This window comes from Dreissena polymorpha, chromosome 1 (assembly GCF_020536995.1).
Source record: "Dreissena polymorpha isolate Duluth1 chromosome 1, UMN_Dpol_1.0, whole genome shotgun sequence".
In the NCBI taxonomy this organism is placed as follows: domain Eukaryota; kingdom Metazoa; phylum Mollusca; class Bivalvia; order Myida; family Dreissenidae; genus Dreissena; species Dreissena polymorpha.
Window position 1 is genome coordinate 148650697 of NC_068355.1, and position 21715 is coordinate 148672411.

At 33.8% G+C, this 21715-nt stretch overlaps 1 protein-coding gene across 3 annotated transcripts in view; it reads right to left on the reverse strand.

The window, feature by feature from the left end:
* The window catches only part of LOC127855322 (zinc finger protein 624-like), a 57934-nt gene that overhangs the window by 25070 nt on the left and 11149 nt on the right, over positions 1-21715 (reverse strand). For all 3 annotated transcript variants that reach the window (XR_008037481.1, XM_052390814.1, XM_052390799.1), the window contains exons 2-3: positions 17734-18050; positions 14100-14410 (exon numbers count right to left, since the gene is read on the reverse strand). Coding sequence is in view for 2 of the 3 variants with exons in the window: in XM_052390814.1 (XP_052246774.1) it covers positions 14100-14410; positions 17734-18005 (583 nt within the window). In the remaining variant the exon portion in view is untranslated. The remainder of the gene's footprint in view (positions 1-14099; positions 14411-17733; positions 18051-21715) is intronic.

Here is a 21715-nt window from a genome sequence, read left to right on the forward strand (position 1 = left end):
AAAACTAGGAATTGCAAAAATGAAATACCAGTAATCATAATTCCATGCACTTAATTAACAAATGCTCACAAAAATGCATAATTTGAAAAATTGATCTTAAATCAAATAAATAGGATTTAGATCATCTGTAAATTCACAAAATAAACAATTTTACTATTCATGCACCAACATTATAAGCAAAACTATTCCAGAAGTCAAAATCAATCTTTCAAGTCTGTGAATGATTAAATTGTGAAAAGATATTGATTTCTGTTGCAGCAAGTACTTTAAAGTGTTATAAATGCTAAAGTTTTACTTCGGATATACCAGATCTTAACATCTCATAAATATATCCATGTAAAATGAGCTGTAACTGTCGTATCATTCAGTAAAATATTAGGTGAGGCTAAAAATAAAATAAAGACAAGATTTGATGATATATTACATGTGTACATAAAGGTAGAGAGGTGTACATAGGGTAGAGAACTGTTTTTCTGTTCATCCTACCCCCATTTTTTTCAAATAAAAAATATAATTGCAACTAAAGTGCTTTTTAAAAGGTAATTAAATAGTTGTTTTACATCTGACGCGTTTATTATGTCAACAGCGCTTAAATGTACTCATTTTAAAACATTGTTTTGCCCATTTTTGCTCTTTGTGCCAAAATAATTTAGAAAAATCATTTCTTGTTTCCGAGTTTTTTATACCCAAAATGATGACACACTTGATCCAGCTTGTAAAGGTATGATAAATCAAGGACATATAGTTATAATATATAACTAGTCAACCAATTTATCCACATTACATGTAGCAAACATCTTTGAAAGAAGTGTAACAAATGATTATGAGATGCTGCAGGAAATATCAGATGAATCTGAATTGGAGCTGGCTTTAAAAATTAATAATATTTTCATATTTTTCATTCATGTTTCATCAAACAAACTGTGTATAAGGATTGACCAAGGAAGATTAAGATGTCATACTCCACAATAACATCTCATTGGTTTCAGGTTGCAGCCGGCACAGAACTCTGCCCAAAGAAACATTGTGTATTCAAACAGTTGGAAATAAGGGAATTTATGCAGTTATCATATTAATTGAAATTAATTGATAATTTGATAGTTGTACTTCAAACTTAATTCAAAGCAATTGTGAACATTATAATCTATGTTATTGTATTTTAGCAGCCAAGATTCCCACACAATGCAATGCAATATGATGTGATAATCTGATAGCCTGCTGTATACAGTGGGTGTCTAAAATGATTATCCCATGGTCTTGATCATACAATACTACTGATCTAATTAATTATAAAGAAATCTGTGTACCTTTATCTATACTTTCCTACATTGAGATTGTAACATTTAAAGATAAATATGTTTCACCTTTAAAATTCAACAGATCTAATCTATCACATATATTTTTATACATTGTTTTAAAAAAAACAATTTTTAAATTAATAAAAAAACATAGCACAAATGCCAAAAAACAACTTACATTTCAATCCCATAATCCAGTATTTCATTTTTGCACACTAACTCATTCACTATTAAGGACAACACAAATAAAATCAACTGTTATATTTAACAAATTCAAACATACGAAATTAATATCAATAAAGTGTGTCTTTTGATTCAAAACATTTCCATGCAGCTCCTTTGGAGTATTGTCTTTAATTTTAATCAAACATCTCTTATCCCAAAAACATGCATCAATATATGAAAAGGAAAACAAGAATGAATTTACTATTTTGATCTTAAATAATGGTAATTGATAACCCAGGAGATAGCAAAGTGCATTCATCTCTCTCCCTCTCTTAGGTGTTGTAACTTACTACAACTGAGCTTAATACACATTTAACACTACCAGAAAAGTTCAACTTTGTTTAATTATATACATAAGCAAGATTTTTTTAACGAAATAATTGGGTTTTGACAGCATAGAATCAGAGTAGAATGCTCTTCATGCATATAGGCGGACCATTACCTACTCAGGCTTAAAGTTTATTGCATGAATCTACCAATCATTGCACTCCACTATTTTTTTATTTTACCTAATTATCATTCATCAGAATTTTAAAATCAATGACACAACATTTTGTTGAGTGGCAGTGTTAATACATGAGCTGAATTGCTACTTTCTGATTAGAATAAGCTAACTTTAACATCACTTGGACATGACCAATCATGTGCAAAATAAAACAAATGGAACAAAATAACATTTTAACTCCCTTTTTCCAAAATTAAACAATTCATGCATGCCATATAGAGAAGTGGAAATAAATATAATAAGGTAAAGAACTTTGTTTCATAAAACATGGACAAAACATTATAGACCATAACAAAAGTTACATTTTCTTTAAATTTTGAAATATTCAAAAGCCAAAGATATATATATAATGCATGCAAGTTTACCAGAGAAAAAGTGAATATTTATAAACACCAAAAAGAATATACCCTAAAAAAATGAAACAAATAAAAAACAAACGCATTAACAACATCAAAAGTTACAACAGGTTAATACCTTGCAGAGAATATATCCACTGCCAGAATAGGCTGCTTCAAAACAAACAATCTTTGTAATCAATTGTAACAACCACACAATCTGAGAGGTGATCTGCACAGATAAGAAATAAGAGAGGAGATAACCACTGCTACTTGTTCACTGATATAAATGTCATTCACCTGGATTGCTCTCTCATAAACACCAGTGCATGGGTAAATCCTCTGTCAAAATGTATAGGTACAATTAACTCAGAAGGTACATGTATTTTTATACGAAAAAAATACAAAATTGTTGGTTAATGTTAAGATAATTCCAGAGAATTTCACGGAAACATGTACGTCTTCATGACTAACATGCCAAAGGTAACAATTCACATAATGTGTACACAATTTAAAGGACCATTATTATTTCATGTGAACAGTAGAAATCATAACTCTCCCAGTAGAAACATCAAGTATAAAAGAGTTGTCTCCCTTAGATAGATGGTAAGAATCAATACATTTGTTTCAATAAAACAACTATATATAACTTATAAATTAGTAATATCAAAACATGAACATTTAAATTGTACAGGCAAATAGGAAATCTTGAATGTTACATTTTTTAAATACTTCTTGACATATACACTAAAAATATAGGCTTTTAGTAAACATAAAAAAGGTTCTAAACATTCAATCAAGTTTACAACATTGTACAAAATGAACAACAAGAATTTAGGAACTATATTTTTCATCTTTTTTAAAATGAATAATTCATGCCTATTTGGATTGTAAACCATTACAATTATTACATAATGCATGTAACATCAATGTTGAATAATTTTCAGGCCCTCAAAATCAATGTGTTTAAAATAAAACTGACAATGAAAAAAACAACAAAACATTTTATTTCTACAGAAATTCCAACAGAAGAACTAAAAAAGCACTATTTAAAAACCTGCACTGCACAACATGCAACTTCAATTACATGTAAGACGTCATTAAAACATTTTCAATGTCATTTTCTATGTAAGATGCATGTCAAAACAAATATACAATACAAAAAAGAACAGACGTAGGAAGAAAATATTTTCTACTATGTTACATCGCCATTACTTGATTAGGGCCATACATAACACTATCAAAACAATAATACCATGGTATTAAAATGTCTGTACAATCTTCTTCGACTTAATTAAACACCTTGTAAAAAGCAAAAGTATCAAAATGATTAATAAAACACCCAATGCAATGTAATAATTATTTTTTAACCAACCTAATAAACACCATTAAAATAATAGTTATGAATGATTTGTTGCTCTAGCTATTTCACTGTTTGCAAAAGGTTGTTTGTTTTATTTGTTTTCTGTTGTTATTATGCTGGTGTCTTTCTTTTTGCAGACGGGAAGGTACACTTGTTGACATGCAGCACTGCCCAATAACAGTCACCCTGTCTATACAGGTTGCACACTTCAATTATCCTACACACAATGCTACACTGAAGAAAGATCCCACTGATAGGCTTAAATGTGGTGATAAACCTAGTCAAGAACTTGATAATACAATACCCCAAACCAAATATCAATATACATGTACCAAGCTATAATTTATACTGAACATTTCCTCTCTCAAATTTCAATAAGGTGAACAAAGAGACCTGGCAAATAAATCCAAAATATACGTCAACCGTGAAATCCTCCCCCCCCCCCTTCATACACCTCTTTCAAAGGAAATGTAGTAGCTGTGACTTGCGTCTAGAAATAATAGCCTGGATGATTGTATCTAGACTGTGACCTATTAACAACAAAGGATTTTAGCCTAACTACACTCCGTTTACAAATATAATCTTCTTCAGACCTGAAATATTTCTTAACAATTTGATCAAGCAGTTTAGATTTACCTTTTATGGAGTACAAAAGAAAATCCCCAACAAGCCCACAATCTAGGTTGTGTGTGTTAAACTTCAATAAGAAGCTATAACTAGCTATTACTTTGAATAACCAATATTGAACAATAAATGTGAGAAAAACAACTGGCTGTAATTCTAAGGGACAAAACGACAAAAAGGTTTAAACATTAAGAAAAAAAGAAACAAATGAAAATATTTAATCCTCTGTAAAAGATTTGAGCTCCTTACTGCATAGACCTGTTTTTCACCTTCCAGTTTTCGCAATCTGACTAGAGATAATTATGATCTTGAAAACTTAAGTTTCATGTTCAAAGTTTATTTCAAATGTGACCATAAATCTAGCATAACAGCCAAGGGATATCTGCATAATCAATTATGTTTCTAGATTTAAAAAAACATTAAGAACAAGACTATTGTCAAGCAATATAAGTCCCCTACCGGCTCCACCAATGTCAGAAATTCCAGATTTTTTTTTTATATATATTTGTTGCCATAGCAACCAAATTTTTTTATTAAGGAACAAAATGAAATGACGTGCATAATGTCCATGTTGCCATCTATCCATGTTTCAAGTTTCATGAAAAAATATTAAGAACTTTATAAGTTATTGCAGGATCCAGAAAACCACCATTTTCAGCAGTATTTCTAGTCTATTTGTTGCCATAGCAACCAGAATTTTTGAAGTCGGAAAGAAATGAAATGACGTGCATAATGTCCATATTGCCATCTATCCATGTTTCAAGTTACATGAAAAAATATTAAGAACTCTAAAAGTTATCGCAGGATCCAGAAAAACCACCATTTTCAGCAGTATGTCTAGTCTATTTGTTGCCATAGCAACCAGAATTTTTGACGTCGGAACGAAATTAAACGACGTGCATAATGTCCATATTGCCATCTATCCATGTTTCAAGTTTCATGAAAAAATATTAAGAACTTAAAAGTTATCGCAGGATCCAGAAAAACCACCATTTTCAGCAGTATTTCAAGCCTATTTGTTGCCATAGCAACCAGAATTTTTGACGTAGGAACGAAATGAAATGACCTGCATAATGTCCATATTGCCATCTATCCATATTCCAAGTTTCATGAAAAAATATTAAGAACTTTTAAAGTTATCGCAGGATCCAGAAAAGTGTGACGGACGGACAGAGACAAAACCATAAGTCCCCTCCGGTGAAACCAGTAGGGGACTAAAAAGAGATAAATATTAATTTGTAATCAATTATGTTTCTAGATTTGAAAAAAACATTAAGAAAAGGAGATAAATATTTGTTCAAAACAGGTAAACATGTTTACCAGTAGTTATAGTCACGAGCTGCAACATTCTTGCAATATGAGATAAGCTCTACTGCACCCACGTTAACCCTATAACCACCAAATAGCTCATACCCATAATTTTGACAGTTTAATTTAAACCCAGATAACTTTCTTTGAAATTGCTAACAATGAGCTAGCTCATTTCTTACTGAATAATGACATAAGGTTCAGCTTGAAATTTCCCTGCATTTCAATTTGATCTGAAGCTTTCTTTGTCAGATTCAAAATTATTTCATTTAGTGAAGCGTATATTTTTAATGATATTTCTCAGATTTCAGGTACAGATATTTAGTGTCCTGGCCTTCTCCATTAATTACGGTCGACTAGAAACGAAACTTAATCCAGTTGTAGAAAATAAAATATATGTTTTTAAGAGTGACAAATTTTATACTTAAGAACATTATGCTCTACCATGTTACCTTGGTAATACCCCACCATGTTACCTTGGTAATACCCCTGTTAAAATAGTTCTTAACATCTTTAAAATATGTTTATAATATTTTGAGCATCAAAATTCAAATAGGTAATGATTTTTGACTGACCTATTTTATTCTCCAACACAATGACCTTATCAATATCAAATTGCATCAGATCAGAAAGTACATGTGCCATCATTGTGAGTATTTTTGTTAGTTCTGTAATATTTGAGTATGAAGGCAATGTACTTGTGTATTAGTCTGAATAACCCATCTGTCAATCCCTCCATCCATCTGTGTGTGTAAAATTACATGATAGAAAACATCTCACACTCATCACAGCTTCATACCATACTTAAATAAACTCATCTAGGAAAGTCATTTCTAAGCCTGCTTGCTAAGAAAATTCCCGAACAAATTTGATACAAACAAGACTATTGTCAAGCAATATAAGTCCCCTACCAGCTCCACCAATGTCAGAAATTCCAGATTTCCAATGTCAGAAATTCCAGATTTTTTTTATATATATATTTGTTGCCATGGCAACCAAATTTTTTTATTAAGGAATAAAATGAAATAACGTGCATAATGTCCATGTTGCCATCTATCCATGTTTCAAGTTTCATGAAAAAATATTAAGAACTTTAAAAGTTATTGCAGGATCCAGAAAACCACCATTTTCAGCAGTATTTCTAGTCTATTTGTTGCCATAGCAACCAGAATTTTTGAAGTCGGAAAGAAATGAAATGACGTGCATAATGTCCATATTGCCATCTATCCATGTTTCAAGTTACATGAAAAAATATTAAGAACTTTAAAAGTTATCGCAGGATCCAGAAAAACCACCATTTTCAGCAGTATGTCTAGTCTATTTGTTGCCATAGCAACCAGAATTTTTTATTTAGGAACAAAATGAAATGACGTGCATAATGTCCATATTGCCATCTATCCATGTTTCAAGGTTCAAGAAAAAATATTAAGAACTTTAAAAGTAATCGCAGGATCCAGAAAAACCACCATTTTCAGCAGTATTTCTAGTCTATTTGTTGCCATAGCTACCATAATTTTTTATGTAGGAATGGGTCTCTCTATTTGTGACGCGCTCGAATCCATTCTTTCATTGGATTGTTAATGTTTGGATTATAATCATCACGAGAAATTCAAATAGAATATATTGCTTCATAAAAAATAAAAACGAGCATTTTTTTGTATCTCGTTTAATCAATGTTACCAGACCAAATCTAGACTTGAAATTATGGCTATTGCTGTAAGGATTACTGATTGTTTATGGGTGAACATAATTTTACTTAAGTATTTGTTGATTAGAGTATTTACCAATCTTTAAAAACAATTCTTATTCTGATATTTATATTGATAATGCTCCATTTTTCTCAATTTCATGGTTTGTTGAGCTATTTTCCCAATTTAATGTTTTTTCAATCAATGTTGATAAGGCCACGACTTTTTTTTTTATTGGTTTACAAAAATTATTTTGAAAATGGTCCATCGGGCGGTCGAAAAAAAAAAAAAAAAAAAAACATCATTGGAAAAAAAAGTTAATACTAATAACATCAGAACAAAGACAACATATCTTTTATAACCTTAACACAGAGACACAAAATCAAATTATGCAATGAAACACATCTATATCTTCAAATGAAATGAGTCCTAACAGCACCTTATGTAACATCAGGCAATTTTAAACACTCCATTACATGACATGCGTTCTTCTCCCATTAAAACGAAAAACTGCGCTTCATTTCAAAAATTGGATGCGCACCATTACGCAATGCGATGCCCGTTGCATAAATCTTATATAAGATAAACTACTCATACACAAATTACCCGGTATGTGTTTGCTCTTACTCGACTTATGAGATCGTACATGAAAAAAAAATCGAGGTAGATCGATCCATGCGTCGTCGCGGTAATGTTTGTCAAAGTTGTTGTTGTCATGAAAACTCGTTGATTTACAACGCAAAACGTCTTATTTGAACTGACGCGAATTAATTCAATCATATTTGTCAACTTCGCTTTTGCTTTATTTTGATAATTTAATCCAAAGTTTAATGTTAGCAAGTGTTTTTTTTTTACTGGAATTGTAAACAAGGAGTCAGTTAAAGTCTTCCGAAAATGTGCAGTCTGTGTGAATTGACAGTTTGACGTCATCAAAGGAAAGCCGCTTTCTGTCGGAAGCAATTAAGCGACAAATTTCGCGCCGAAAAAATTGGCTTCCTTTGTCTAGCAATCAACATGCCGAACCAATCGTGTGTTTGTTTCTCAATTGCAATCCTCCAATTTAATAAAAGCACGTGCATAGCTCCGCCTTCGAATCTTTTGCAGAGAACGGAGGCGGAGTTTAACGGTTAATTGAGCTAGTGTTTTACACAAGTTGAGTTCCGATTTGCCGAAATTACTCGGCCCTAAGCATTGAAACGACAAATACATTTATCAATGATTTTCCGAGATATACCGATTTGTTCCGATTTCCAAACTTTCTGTACAGTTCCTATAAACTATGGCGGACGTGTTTACAAAATTCCTAAACACATATATCGTAAATAATGGCAGTGTTTTATTGGATTATTTATACTAATTATCAAATACTATCGGGTTTGTTTAATATAATTAACATGTTAAACAATATAGTTGCGTCACAGACACGGAAATAAATTTTGATGGGGTCGACATTTGACTGACGCTGATTTTCTTATTGTCTGTAATTTTTACCCGAAATAAATTTTGAGAAGTGCCCATAAAAGGACTGGTACATAATGTGTCACATCGAAAAATATCCCGATCTCTGCAATATATGTGAACCAATGGTTGATTGTACTTACTTGATTTTATTCGCAACCGTACTCAAACCGGATCGTTTTTTTTTCTCGTTTCGCTCGTTTTGCAGTGCGGTCGGGAATAAAATATTTAAAAAAAAGACGATTTTCCGATTTTATTTTTTTTCCCATTTTCCAAAAATTAGGGTCGGCGGTTTTGTAAACCAAGAAATATAAAAGTCGTGGCCTAATGGTGAAATTAAAACCATAGCAAAATGCCATTTCCATTATAAAATTATTGAATCTTAAGAGCAACACACATGTCTAATTATTGTCATTTATAACAATTAAGTAATAATCTTAGTATGTGGACACTGGCAAAAAAGTAGAACAATAGGTGTGTACAGTTAACCTCATGAACCAATGTGAAATCTGATAGCGCTACGCCATATTAAATTGAGAAGCAAAGTCATGCTATATACTGTTACAATGACAAAGAGAACTTTAGAAAAACTGGAGTACTTTGCAAGTCAATAACAATTGCGCAGTTGTATTATCCAGAACAATTTAAACACGCATTTACAACAGTCTAGCTGCAAACAGACCTTTGAAAAGTTTTCTAGTTGAAGTGTGACCTACAAAACTTTGCCAAAACCGGTCTTTATCTCCATGTATAAACACTCAGCTTATCTCTGGGTTAAAGCTAAGAAACCTTTATGAGAAATTGGCAATGTGATTCAACTGTGTTTTCCTAACCATGATAAAGAAAAGGGTTCAAATCGAGGTTAAACACAGTGTTTAAGAAGTGTACACTGTTTTTAGAAAATATTGATCATTGAAAGTTTCTTTAAAATTTCCTGCCCATGAAAGATTTTAAGGAAAATAAAATAGCTGGTAAAACAAATGTGTCACTGAACGAGTATTTACTTTTGGGGTATTTGCAAATACCTGCATCTCTGGGCAACAAATGTATATGCATGGTGAAATTTAAGGAATTTAAGGTAGACCATTAACTAGTAATAATTCTACATAGAATGTGTACATGTACCTTCTAATAATCTTTGATGAGAATGGTTTATGCAGAACACCTGGCACCTGATTTAAAGGACAAAAGTTTGAACATAGTAACATAAAAAGTAACATAAACTCAAGCTTGTGTGAGCATTGAAATATTTTAAAAGTAAGTGTTGATAATTGCCATTTTAACCAACTGTTTGGAGTACAATGTTCCGGGATTAAAAGAAGGACAACAACTAAGGCGTTTAACCAGGGCGTTTTCTGTTCCTTGTGGCCCTTTTCAAGAGCAAAAGCCCCCATGCGCCATTATTGTCACTTGTTTCTCGCCCTAAATGGTTAGCTTAGATGCCATGAAAATCAGCTACTATAATTGTCGATGATTCTAAGAAGTGTCTTATCAAGTAGATTTTACTTATTACAGCCCTCGATCTAATGCAGATTGTCTTTCCTTCTTTGACACCAATTGAATATCAGACCTCCCTAGACATATATTTCCAATATCATATGTCATACAGTTTTCTTCATACGATCAATTTATTCCCGAAATTGCCTTAATAGTTAACAATAAAAAAAAACAAATACTTTTGTAAATATTGTGCAACAAATGTAATAATATTGTTTTACACCAAACAATATGATTGGCATGTTTCAATGGCGAGTGCTAACAGACAGACTTGAGCTGTCGCCAAGCCATAAGAGACCTGAATATTTGTTTTCAAATGTTGTCAGACATATACATGTACCACATATGCACACTTCAAAGGGCTTGTGACGGAAGGAAGTAAGGAAGTAAGGACAAACTGACAACTACATGTACAGTACACTCCACGCGTTTTCCCCAATTTCCCTCCATACTCCGCGGGTTTCGACCTGGAGGGAGATTAAGAAAATCCCGCTATACGCGGCGTTTGCATGATTTTGGACGCGGCGGTTAACGATCGGCAAAACTGATAAGCCGACGCGGCGGCCCTCGGCGTTGGCAACGCGGGGGAAACTCCGCGTTTTACGAGATAACGATCAATTTAATTTTGTTTGACTTCCTGATTTTCAAATAAAATTACATTTATTACAAGTTCATACATGTACATGTAGTATAATATTTACAATTAAAAAAAACAACCAAGATAGATCGATCCCGACGTGGTTGTAGAAGTAGTTGTTGTTGTATAGAAAACTCGTTGATTTACGACACACAAAAGGTCGTCTTTTAACTAATACTTACCAATTAATATAAACACAGTTTGCAACATTGTTTTTATTTTGATAATTTAATCCAAAGTTTTCATGTTAGCAGCTGATTTTCTATACTGAACATGTATACAAATGACCAAGGACCCTACAAATCTCGCAAATCTGTGTGAATTGACAGTTTGACGTAATCAAAGAAAAGCCGCTTCCTGTCTAAAGGCATAACTTACTGAAGTAAACACGTTCAACGAATGCATAAGGAATGGTTTTAATTGTCGGAACAAAGTTAATTCTCTGCTCGCTAATGCATTGATTTTCTCTTTGTTTGTAGGTTATTCCATTGATTGCTAAAAGGTGGTAACTATTGAGTTGATAATTGCATTTAATATTCACAGTTGTCTTCTTGTTGCGTCAACATTCTAAACAATGTTTACCAGTAATTATGGACCAAATCGGCAGAGTGACATTCACACATGTTAATCCCTTTTGTCAAAACATCGCAGACAGCAGTCTACACAATAGGTCAGTAGACTTAGGTCAGTAGGCTTTGCGTGTTTTCATAACGTCAAACACTTAAAATCCAGTTCCGCCCAGATGTCTTCTTTATTCAGTTTACAGTACAATAAGTGTTAAAATAATTACTCTACTAAAATACCGTAACGATAAAGATTCGGCGTTTTCGATTTGAAATTATTTTAGAGGAAATATCAACTTATTCGCGATATAATTTCGTTAATAAATACCAAAGAAACTTTTAACCGAAATCAACAAAATTCAATGTTCTCTGCGCTACAAAGTTTGTATAAAAAAAATCAATACACGCACGCTTTGCAGGAGTATACATTGTACCTTGACCTTGTACATTGCAGTATAATTTTCGCGCGCTTTTGTCGGGAAATATACGTGTAACTGTATATTGGAAGCATTTGTAAACGTCGTGTTAACAATTAAAAATCGTAGTGTGTTTCGGATTACTAATTATTATTCTCATTTGGAAATTTTACGGAACATTTATTCTTGTGTCATATGTGTTATGATTTAAATATTAATTTGTCAAATGTATTATATTCATTCATATTGTAGACGTACCTGTGAATTAAAAAACATGATTTTTATACGTATTAACTTTCTATACAATTATCTTTTTACATGTACATGTACTACAGTATTTAAACAATTAATTATAACAATGTTTTTATTTTTTGGCATGCCCAGTAGCACACTGCTAACGCGGCGTTGCGCGGCGATCACTGATAAGAACGGAAAGTGTCTGCATTTACCGACTAGCCTAAAGTAATACACGCCGCGGGAATTAGCGAACGCGGCGTAACGCCGAGCGTTTTATCCAGTTCACCTCGCTCTTCCAACGCCGCGTGAACACTCGCTAGCAGAAAAAAAACGCGGAGGGAGCGCGTTTTTTGGGGAAAACGCGTGGAGTGTACTGTATATGCTCCCCGAAAATTTTCGGGGAGCATAAAAATATACATAAAAACCATCTGACAGCAAATGGTTGGTTTAGATCCCCACCAACATTCTTTACACATGGAAAATTAATTTGGAATACAAGTTTAAAATAAAAAGATCCACTGCAAAATAGCATTTAATGCTTAACAACTCCCCCTGCCCCCACAGCGCTCTCACTGGGTATAAAAAAATAATTTGCCACTTATTTTCACAATTTTTTTTTGGACACTTAAAAATATGAGCAATTATGTAACTATTCTTAAATCAAAGTCTTCAATATGTATAATGCATTTATTTATTGTTCTACTATTAAAAACCAATATTCAACCAGTCTTTACTTGAATGTCCAGTTTAATATGTGGTCATCATACAATAAACATTCATTGACTGTAACTCCAATATATGCAACAAACCTGCATTATTACAATGGACCTTGTCATTTACCATAGCATGCATATTAACTCGTCCATATCAAAAACATATATTCCACTTTTGTAAAATAAATACACCTTTATATTATCTTCTATAATCTTATAGGTATGTAATAACTGCTATGTATGCAATAACTAAAATGCCTTATTGCTGCTAAATTAATTTCGAAACAAAAAGCTGAAATGGGAAGTCTATTTCAACAGGGCAAGTAATCTGGCATATTCTATGAACAATTTCAAGAAGTCTAATGTCTCTTGACTGCCCATATAAATGTTCAACTTTTCTTGATGACCTAAAAATGGGGCCACTAATGGCAGAGACAACTTTATTGACCAGACATGTTCACATGTAATTGATTTTAATCCCAACTTGTTTTCCCAAATTGTAAGATTTTATCACCAATTTTCTACAACTTTCACATTTGGCAACAATTGTGAACTGCAGCAGCATTATTTTGTTTAAAGAACTCCTCTGTCTTTTTCCTATGGAAGTTCTAAGCAGCATATTTACTTTTTTTTTCACAATAGACCTTTTCTTAATACTTTCCACATACAATCACATTTTTGTGGCTTTGCATAGCTATGGAGACAAAATATGTCAGGTAGACACTCAAACATAGCTTTACCATGCCCAAAGTGTTCAGGTTGAAAGTATAATGGAAATAATTTCAATTTTGAGCATGTGTGCAACATAATAACAATTTAATGAGAGGCACAATCTAGAGCAATGTATTAATAAAATAGGAAAACATACCATAATTCTAAGAGTACCAGCACTTTTTTCATTATGCTGCACAATTCAATTGTTTAAACATTTACTGAGATGCACCTTTCAACACTCTGACATGATATGCATACTCTTAGCTGAACTTTAAGCTATATGTTGTACCATGCAATGCTACATTATGAAATGTTGTAGCCTATGATATATACATTGTAACAAATAATACTGATAGTCCAAGGCATACCTAGGACATGGAGAAGCTGTGTTATAGGAATTGATGACAAATTGGCAAAAGGTGAGAGTAAGATTAAAACTTAAACAGAACACTATGATAAAGGCCATAAGTAATACATATATTTAGTGGTCTAAATTTTTAGCAAAATCAAATACAAACCTTTTTCATTCTGCTTAACAGCTGCGATATGGTCGTCAGCCTCCTGTTTAACTCTCGAAAGGTCAAATGTTGCACTTGAATCACTTTTGTCTTGGGTAGAAATGTCTATAGTATCATCCATACCACTCACAGACATTCCTTTCCAAGAATTGGAGGAAACATTATTTGGTGAGTGTTCCACTGACTCCTCATCAGAGTCGAGAAGAGCTGTGTGCTGGTAGTTTTTCTTTGGTTGGGACTTTCTACTTTTTCTACCACTAGTGCGTCTCTCTTGAGGTGGTGTGGACAACGTAGTTGCTGATTTTTGATGCCTTTAAGAAGTGAAAAAATATAAATTACTTAGTTTTACTGAAATTCACAACAGCATAAATCTTGTGTTTAGTTGAATCTGGTTTATGTTTACTTATAATAATAATTATTGTAGAACCATATGATAATAAATAAAGATACAAACATAATTAGACTGTATAAAAGCCATATAAATATAAGAAACAATAGGGCGTAAAAAGGCCCAAAGTCACTCACCTGAGATAACAAGATATTATTGGGACAAATCTTCTATCCAAGTTTCATGAAGATCAGAAAATAAATGTGGTCTCTAGAGTGTTAACAAGGTTTTACTATAGCCATATAAGGAAAAATGCCCCGCCCCCTGGCAGTCATGTTTTTCAACCAACCCGCATCATTTTTGAACTGGTCCAAGATATTATCGGGATGAATCTTCTGACCAAGTTTCATAAATATCGGACAGTAAATGTGGCCTCTAGAGTGTTAACAAGATTTTACTATAGCCATACAGTACAGCCAACACGGAACAAACATAATCCATGGTTACGCCACGGACAGAATCTTAGTACTCGGCGGCCGCGTCGTGTAATCACGCGGCGTATCGCCGAGGGACTCGGCAGCGATCCGCGCAAAGACGCCGAGTCTATATTAACCTTACGTGCTTTCGCGGAATAAATCCGCCGCATACGCACGTGGCGGATCGAGTGAAAAGATATCCACCTACATGTACACTTGTGTAGCGTAGAAACCTAGATTTACGCTAGTTTCACAATTATTATTTTCACGTTTTAATAAGCGATATGACACTAAATGCGCTTTAACAAATTGTTGTTTAATTAATTACGCATAACTGTAAATGTTTCGTTCGATTCTCAAATGATCATTATTAAATTTGTAATCCGAAACACACTTCTGAATTTTAATGCTAACGCGACCTTTAACAAATTCTAGCGTCAAATACACTGTGCTAAAATATCCTTTGTCTCATAAAAAGGGGCGAAATTATGCAGACATGTAGAACGTCGTTTGGTAAGTGTGGGTGTATTTTGTGTTGTATAAATACATGAACATCACATCAGGCGATTTACGCGTGTTCAGTGGAAAAAAATGCCCCGATTAGACATTATTTCATCATCTCTTTAAATAGTAACACATGCAAAAATGTATTTGATACTTAAGAAAAATGGAGAATTTTTGTGTATCTTAAATATTTACCAGCATTTGCTTTAAAACTGGAATATACGGGATTATCGGGTAATTAGTAGCGATATTAACTGTATAATATGAACAAAATGAAACGAGTTTATATACGCATTTTCAAACAATAGTTATAATAAGCTGATAATTAACAAAACAACAAATACGTCTTCACCGTCTTGATTATTGATGTGGCTTCAAAGTGCTAATTTTCTCAGCTAAAATATAATAGCAAAAACAACATGCAATTAATATATAAATCCACCATTACTGGAGCCTTTACCACTTGTATGTGCGAAAACATAATTACGTGACCTTGTTTATGTGTGAAATACATACACTACGGGCGGGAAATAAACTTAATTGGCCAGACACATTAACTATGCTTACTAATACAATCCGCGCACATTAAATTTATTATGATTTTAAATATTATTATATTTGTTCTTTTAAAATTTATTAACTGAATGTAATTTTTTATTTTATGATGCGCATAGACTCCGCATCATGTCGCGGATAGAGGCTTGCCTCGGCGGACAGATGCGAAGCTTTGCGGCGAAATGCGACTTGCCGCCGCATACTGACGCGGCTTCAACGACTCGTTTCGCCTTGCCGCCGCGGATCGCGAAATACGTTTGTTCCGCGTTGGCTGTACTGTATAAGGAAAAATGTCCCGCCCCTTGGCAGCCATGTTTTTCAAGCAAACATAATTATTTTCGAACTCATCCAAAATATCATTGGGACAAATCTTCTGACCAAGTTTCATGATGATTGGAAAATAAATGTGACCTCTAGTGTAAACAAGGTTTTACTATAGCCATATAAGGAAAAATGCCCCGCCCCCTAGGTGGCCATGTTTTTCAACCAACCGGCATCATTTTCGAACTCGTCCAAGATATTATTGGGATGAATCTTCTAACCGAGTTTCATGAGATATTGAGAGGAAACGAGAAAAATACAAATTTTACGATGATTCAAGGGCTGTTACTCAAGAGTGTCTGGGTCAATTCGGCCGATTATCGGACTTGACCTAGATGTTATTGCCTTACTCATTTTCATGAAGTTTGGTGAAGATCTGATGACAATTGCTTGACTTATTGAGTGGAAACTAATCCGGACAGACGGATGGACTGACTAACATACGTTTTTAATATGGGGCATAAAAATGCCCCGCCCCATGGCTGCCATGTTTTTCAACCAACCGGCATCATTTTCGAACTCATCCAAGATATTATTGGGATGAATCTTATTACCAAGTTTCATGAAGATCGGACAATAAATGTGGCCTCTAGAGTGTTAACAAGATTTTACTATAGACATATAAGGAAAAATGCCCAGCCCCTTGGCAGCCATGTTTTTCAAGCAAACGTAACCATTTTCGAACTCATCCAAGATATCATTGAGACCAATCTTCTGACCAAATTTCATGAAGATTGAACATTAAATGTGGCCTCTAGAGTGTTAACAAGGCAATTGTTGACGCCGCACTACTGACAAAAGGCGATCACAAAAGCTCGCCATGAGCACATTGTGCCCAGGTGAGCTAAAAATTATACAATTTAAATTTAATGAAGATTTATTTGTATGGTAAAACAATGAACACATTATGTTCGTTGTTTATCAAAATCATTTTTGTTTTCAATTGGAATATTTTTTTTTAATTTCTTAAGTATAACAAAGCTGGCTTTTCCAATCACATTCATTACTAACATTCATAACACATTAACATTTTAAACTGCATAATTTTGATCACAGCAAGGCTCTGACGATTAATCATTAACCATCATGACATACAAAAATATTGCAAACTCGTACTGTTATAAATGTATGAGAAGCCATATTATTATATTTTGTATGACCCTCATTGGGAGCTTTAATTGCAATTCATTTATATAATTCTGTACTGAAACATGTTCATCTTAAGGTTACTATAATTTCATACCTTTGCATAGTTAGAGTTCACTACATGTATCGAATATAATGCTCCTATGTTATGTGACTATAATACTGCAGCCATGATGTTACCAGTGTGTCAATCATATGGACATGCTGTCGCCAAATGTCTGAGAAGCATTGAAAGTGAAGACATGCAGCAGTTGTCACTAAACCATTGCTAGAAAAGGCCTAATACAATACTCAATGTACTTACTTGACATGGAGATTAAGCAGGTGTCGCATCAAATCATCATTGGACCGAAAAGGGGTTTTACACTGAGCTGATGTGAACTTCTGAGCGAGATCTGGCCTTACTTTTACAACTTTGGTATCTGCTTCTGACTTCATGAACAGTTCTAGCAAATGCTCGAGGAACAAGTCAGGACTTGTGTGCGTTGTGGCCTGCACCAAACGCATAAATTCGCCTGACACATCTTTCTGCAGGTAAATATGGCCACTAGAGGCCTCAGGTTGCACACTCCCCATTTCTATCAGTTGTCTTTAACGGAAGTTCATACTTGCGGTCCCATCCTAAAATTGTAACAAATATATCAGTCAATTACTGGGTTTTCAAGGAATTGAAGAACTTGGAAGACATTCCCAAAAGTGCCGGACCGTCAGACCTGACCAATGTTTTTAAGACAGATCCAACTGAAAAAGCTTTGTTGCTGGTCCAAATGTCCAGTTAATAATTAAAAAGCTCAAGTTTTTTATTTCATAGAATTAAAACCCTAAAAATAAAAGAGAGCTAAAATGAACAAGGGCTGTTTGTAAAACATGCATGCCCCCCATATGGGCTGTCAGTTGTAGTGGCAGCCATTGTGTGAATATGTTTTTGGTCACTGTGACCTTGACCTTTAACCTAGTGACCTGAAAATCAATAGGGTCATCTGCCAGTCATGATCATTGTACCTATAAGTTTCATGATCCTAGGCCTTATTATTCTTGAGTTATCATCAGAAAACCATTTTACTGTTTCGAGTCACTGTGACCTTGACCTTTGACCTAGTGACCTGAAAATCAATAGGGGTCATCTGCCAGTCATGATCAATGAACCTATGAAGTTCCATGAGCTTAGGTGTAAGCATTCTTGAGTTATCATCCGGAAACCATTTTACTGTTTAGAGTCACCGTGACCTTGACCTTTGACCTAGTGTCCTGAAAATCTTTAGGGGTCATCTGCGAGTCATGATCAATGTACCTATGAAGTTTCATGATCCTAAGCATAAGAGTTCTTGAGTTATCATCCGGAAACCATTTTACTGTTTCCGGTCATCGTGACCTTGACCTTTGACCTAGTGACCTGAAAATCAATAGGGGTCATCTGCGAGTCGTGATCAATGTACCTATGAAGTTTCATGATCCTAAGCATAAGCGTTCTTGAGTTATCATCCGGAAACAATTTACTATTTCGGGTCACCGTGACCTTGACCTTTGACCTAGTGACCTGAAAATCAATAGGGGTCATCTGTGAGTCATGATCAATGTACCCATGAAGTATCATGATCCTAGGCATAAGCGTTCTTGAGTTATCATCCGGAAACCATCTGGTGGACGGACGGACATACGGACGGACTGACTGACATGAGCAAAATAATATTCCCCCTCTTCTTCTAAGGGGGGCATAAATATGTGCAGTAAAGATTACATCGTACTTTTGTTAACATTCATGAAATGTTACTGTGCATGCGCACAGAACACTTCCTCAAATGCGAGTAAATGTCAATAGTTATTACAGTTGAACGAAAAACACGTTCTTCAACTCAGATGATTGATATCGGGTATCAACGGTTCCTACCCAATCAGATTCACACTTTAAAGTAATTTTTCATTGATTTATATATATTTGTGGCCAGTTTGTTAACATTTGTAGTTTAATTCTGGGTTTCCACATAATTTAAAACGGGACAATATTTATCATGGAAATTTTCTAAATACCGATAATTGCTTTGTGCTTTTAACGTTAGTCTTTGGTATTATGTTATTGATATCCCACATGTGTTACGTCAAGGTGCAGGATCACATGACTTTGTGGGGTTCACATTTGAACTTTAATGGATTTAAACACAATGGTATGTGGTGTTTTTTTTCCAAATAACTTTTTCAACAATTTTTCAGAAGAATTTTAACTAGTGCATAAAAGAAAGTTTTATATGCAGCTTATGTCAATGTGAAAAACATCAGAATAACTTTATTTAATAGGACTGTATTTCTGGCCTTAAATCGATATGTACATAGGTCATTTACATGGTTATGCAGCATGCAACATGAAATTTTGATACCGAAATTAGATGTCACTGTCTTTTATGAATTAGTGAAAAGATTTTTTTACATGTATTTCGATATATTGAGATATTTGCAAGTTCTAAACGTTTTTATATTCTTTCCAGCCCGTGTGTAAACAGTGTTTTTTTTCACCTATAGGGGAATGGTGGCGAGGCCCGTCCAAAGTGGAAAAATGCATAGTTTTTTAGGAAAAGGGGAAAATAAAAAATTCACTTTTTTATATGTAATGATATTTATTTTATGAATACTCATGTTTGTATGAATGTAATATTCACAGCTGAATGTCTTTGTCCTTTTTCTTAAAAATATATTGATCAATGATTTATTTCAACATTATAAGTTTCAGACAGTTCAGCCGTCATGCACAGTCTCAGTTTTTCTAGCCAATTTGAGTCTAATTGGGATTTTTTTAATCGATATAATGGCAAATTTGAGCATTTGTTATCAATAAAATGGACCAAATTGGATTGTTTTTACCAACAAATATTGACACAATATAGATACATCAGTTCTCTTCGATCCTGGCCATTTTGGGGAAAAAATGCAATTCATGTGAAGTCAACTTTTTGGGGAAAAACTAATTTAATATGACTCTTTATATAATAATAAAAAAACATACTAATTATAGTTATAAACTTTGTTAGGTGTTTATGAAATAAATTTGAGATATATTTATCATTAGACAGTTCTTTCTAAAAAAAAAATATAAAAAAAAAATAATTTTTTGTTTACTTCTGGAGGGGATTTTTTCTACAGAATAAGGGGAAAAATATATACTCTTTTTTAGGGGAATGGGGCCGATATAATGGGGCCGAATATCGGCTCGAAATTGCCATAAAAAATACTGGTAAACCCCTGAAAACCCCATTGATCCTGCACCCTGATGTTTCAGGTACTTTGTTGATTCCTAACAAGTATAAATGTGATTTTTTTAAATAATTTATTTACATTCTTTAGTCTCTGTCAAACTTACATGTAAGTATATCGATGTTTAACAAGTTTGAGCTAAAAATTTTCTGCTTATTTGCGTTCTATGGATGTTTTTAGTTCTAGATCTCATCATCTTCAATTTGAATAAATATTTAAGTTGCGCATGCGCAATTTCTAACGCTTACAAATGTAGGTGGCCGAACCAGTAGGAAAAGTGACTATAAGTTGAAATCAATTTGCTATAGGAAAACAAAGTTAAACGTTAAGCGTAATCCGTATCCTACCACAACCCGTATTCGCCCATTTCCTATTTTCAACCAGGTTTTAAAAGATGTGAAAATCTTAAAACAGTTCGATCAGATTACAATTAAATCCCAGATTTTTATGGGATCACATCTCGAAATAGATTTGGAACTGGTTTTATGGAGAAAAATTGTCAGTTCCTATTTTAAAACGGAATTTCGCAAGATACGGTTTTTGATTGGTTTCCTAGAAGCCAGGGCTCACGCTGGGCTCAAATTTTAGGGAGAAGTGACTTCTCCCTGGACACTGATTTAGGGAGAAGTGAGGAGACTCTAGGTAGAAGTGGAGAGACTCGGACACAAGGGTTTGCATGTACGGCGTTACAACACACATATATGTGTATCACATTACCAGGGCTTTCCACAGGCCATTTAACGATCCCTCGCTGGGGCGCTTGAATTTCGAAATCAGAGTCCCCGGGGCGCTTGAAATTTTCGGATCAGTGTATTTTTCAGTAAAAGAAAGTGGAGATTGTCAAACAAAATCAAGGTTTCTCTATCAGTGTATCAATATTTCCTGTTTTAAAAGAGCACTCGGTACCTACTTTCACAAGTAATCACCATAAACACCACATGGGGTAATGGATAATCCACTGATAAGACGCGTATCGATTATTCTAGCCACATTACACAGTCATTTAAATAGTCACTTAAAATTTATTTGATACTATAGAAAAA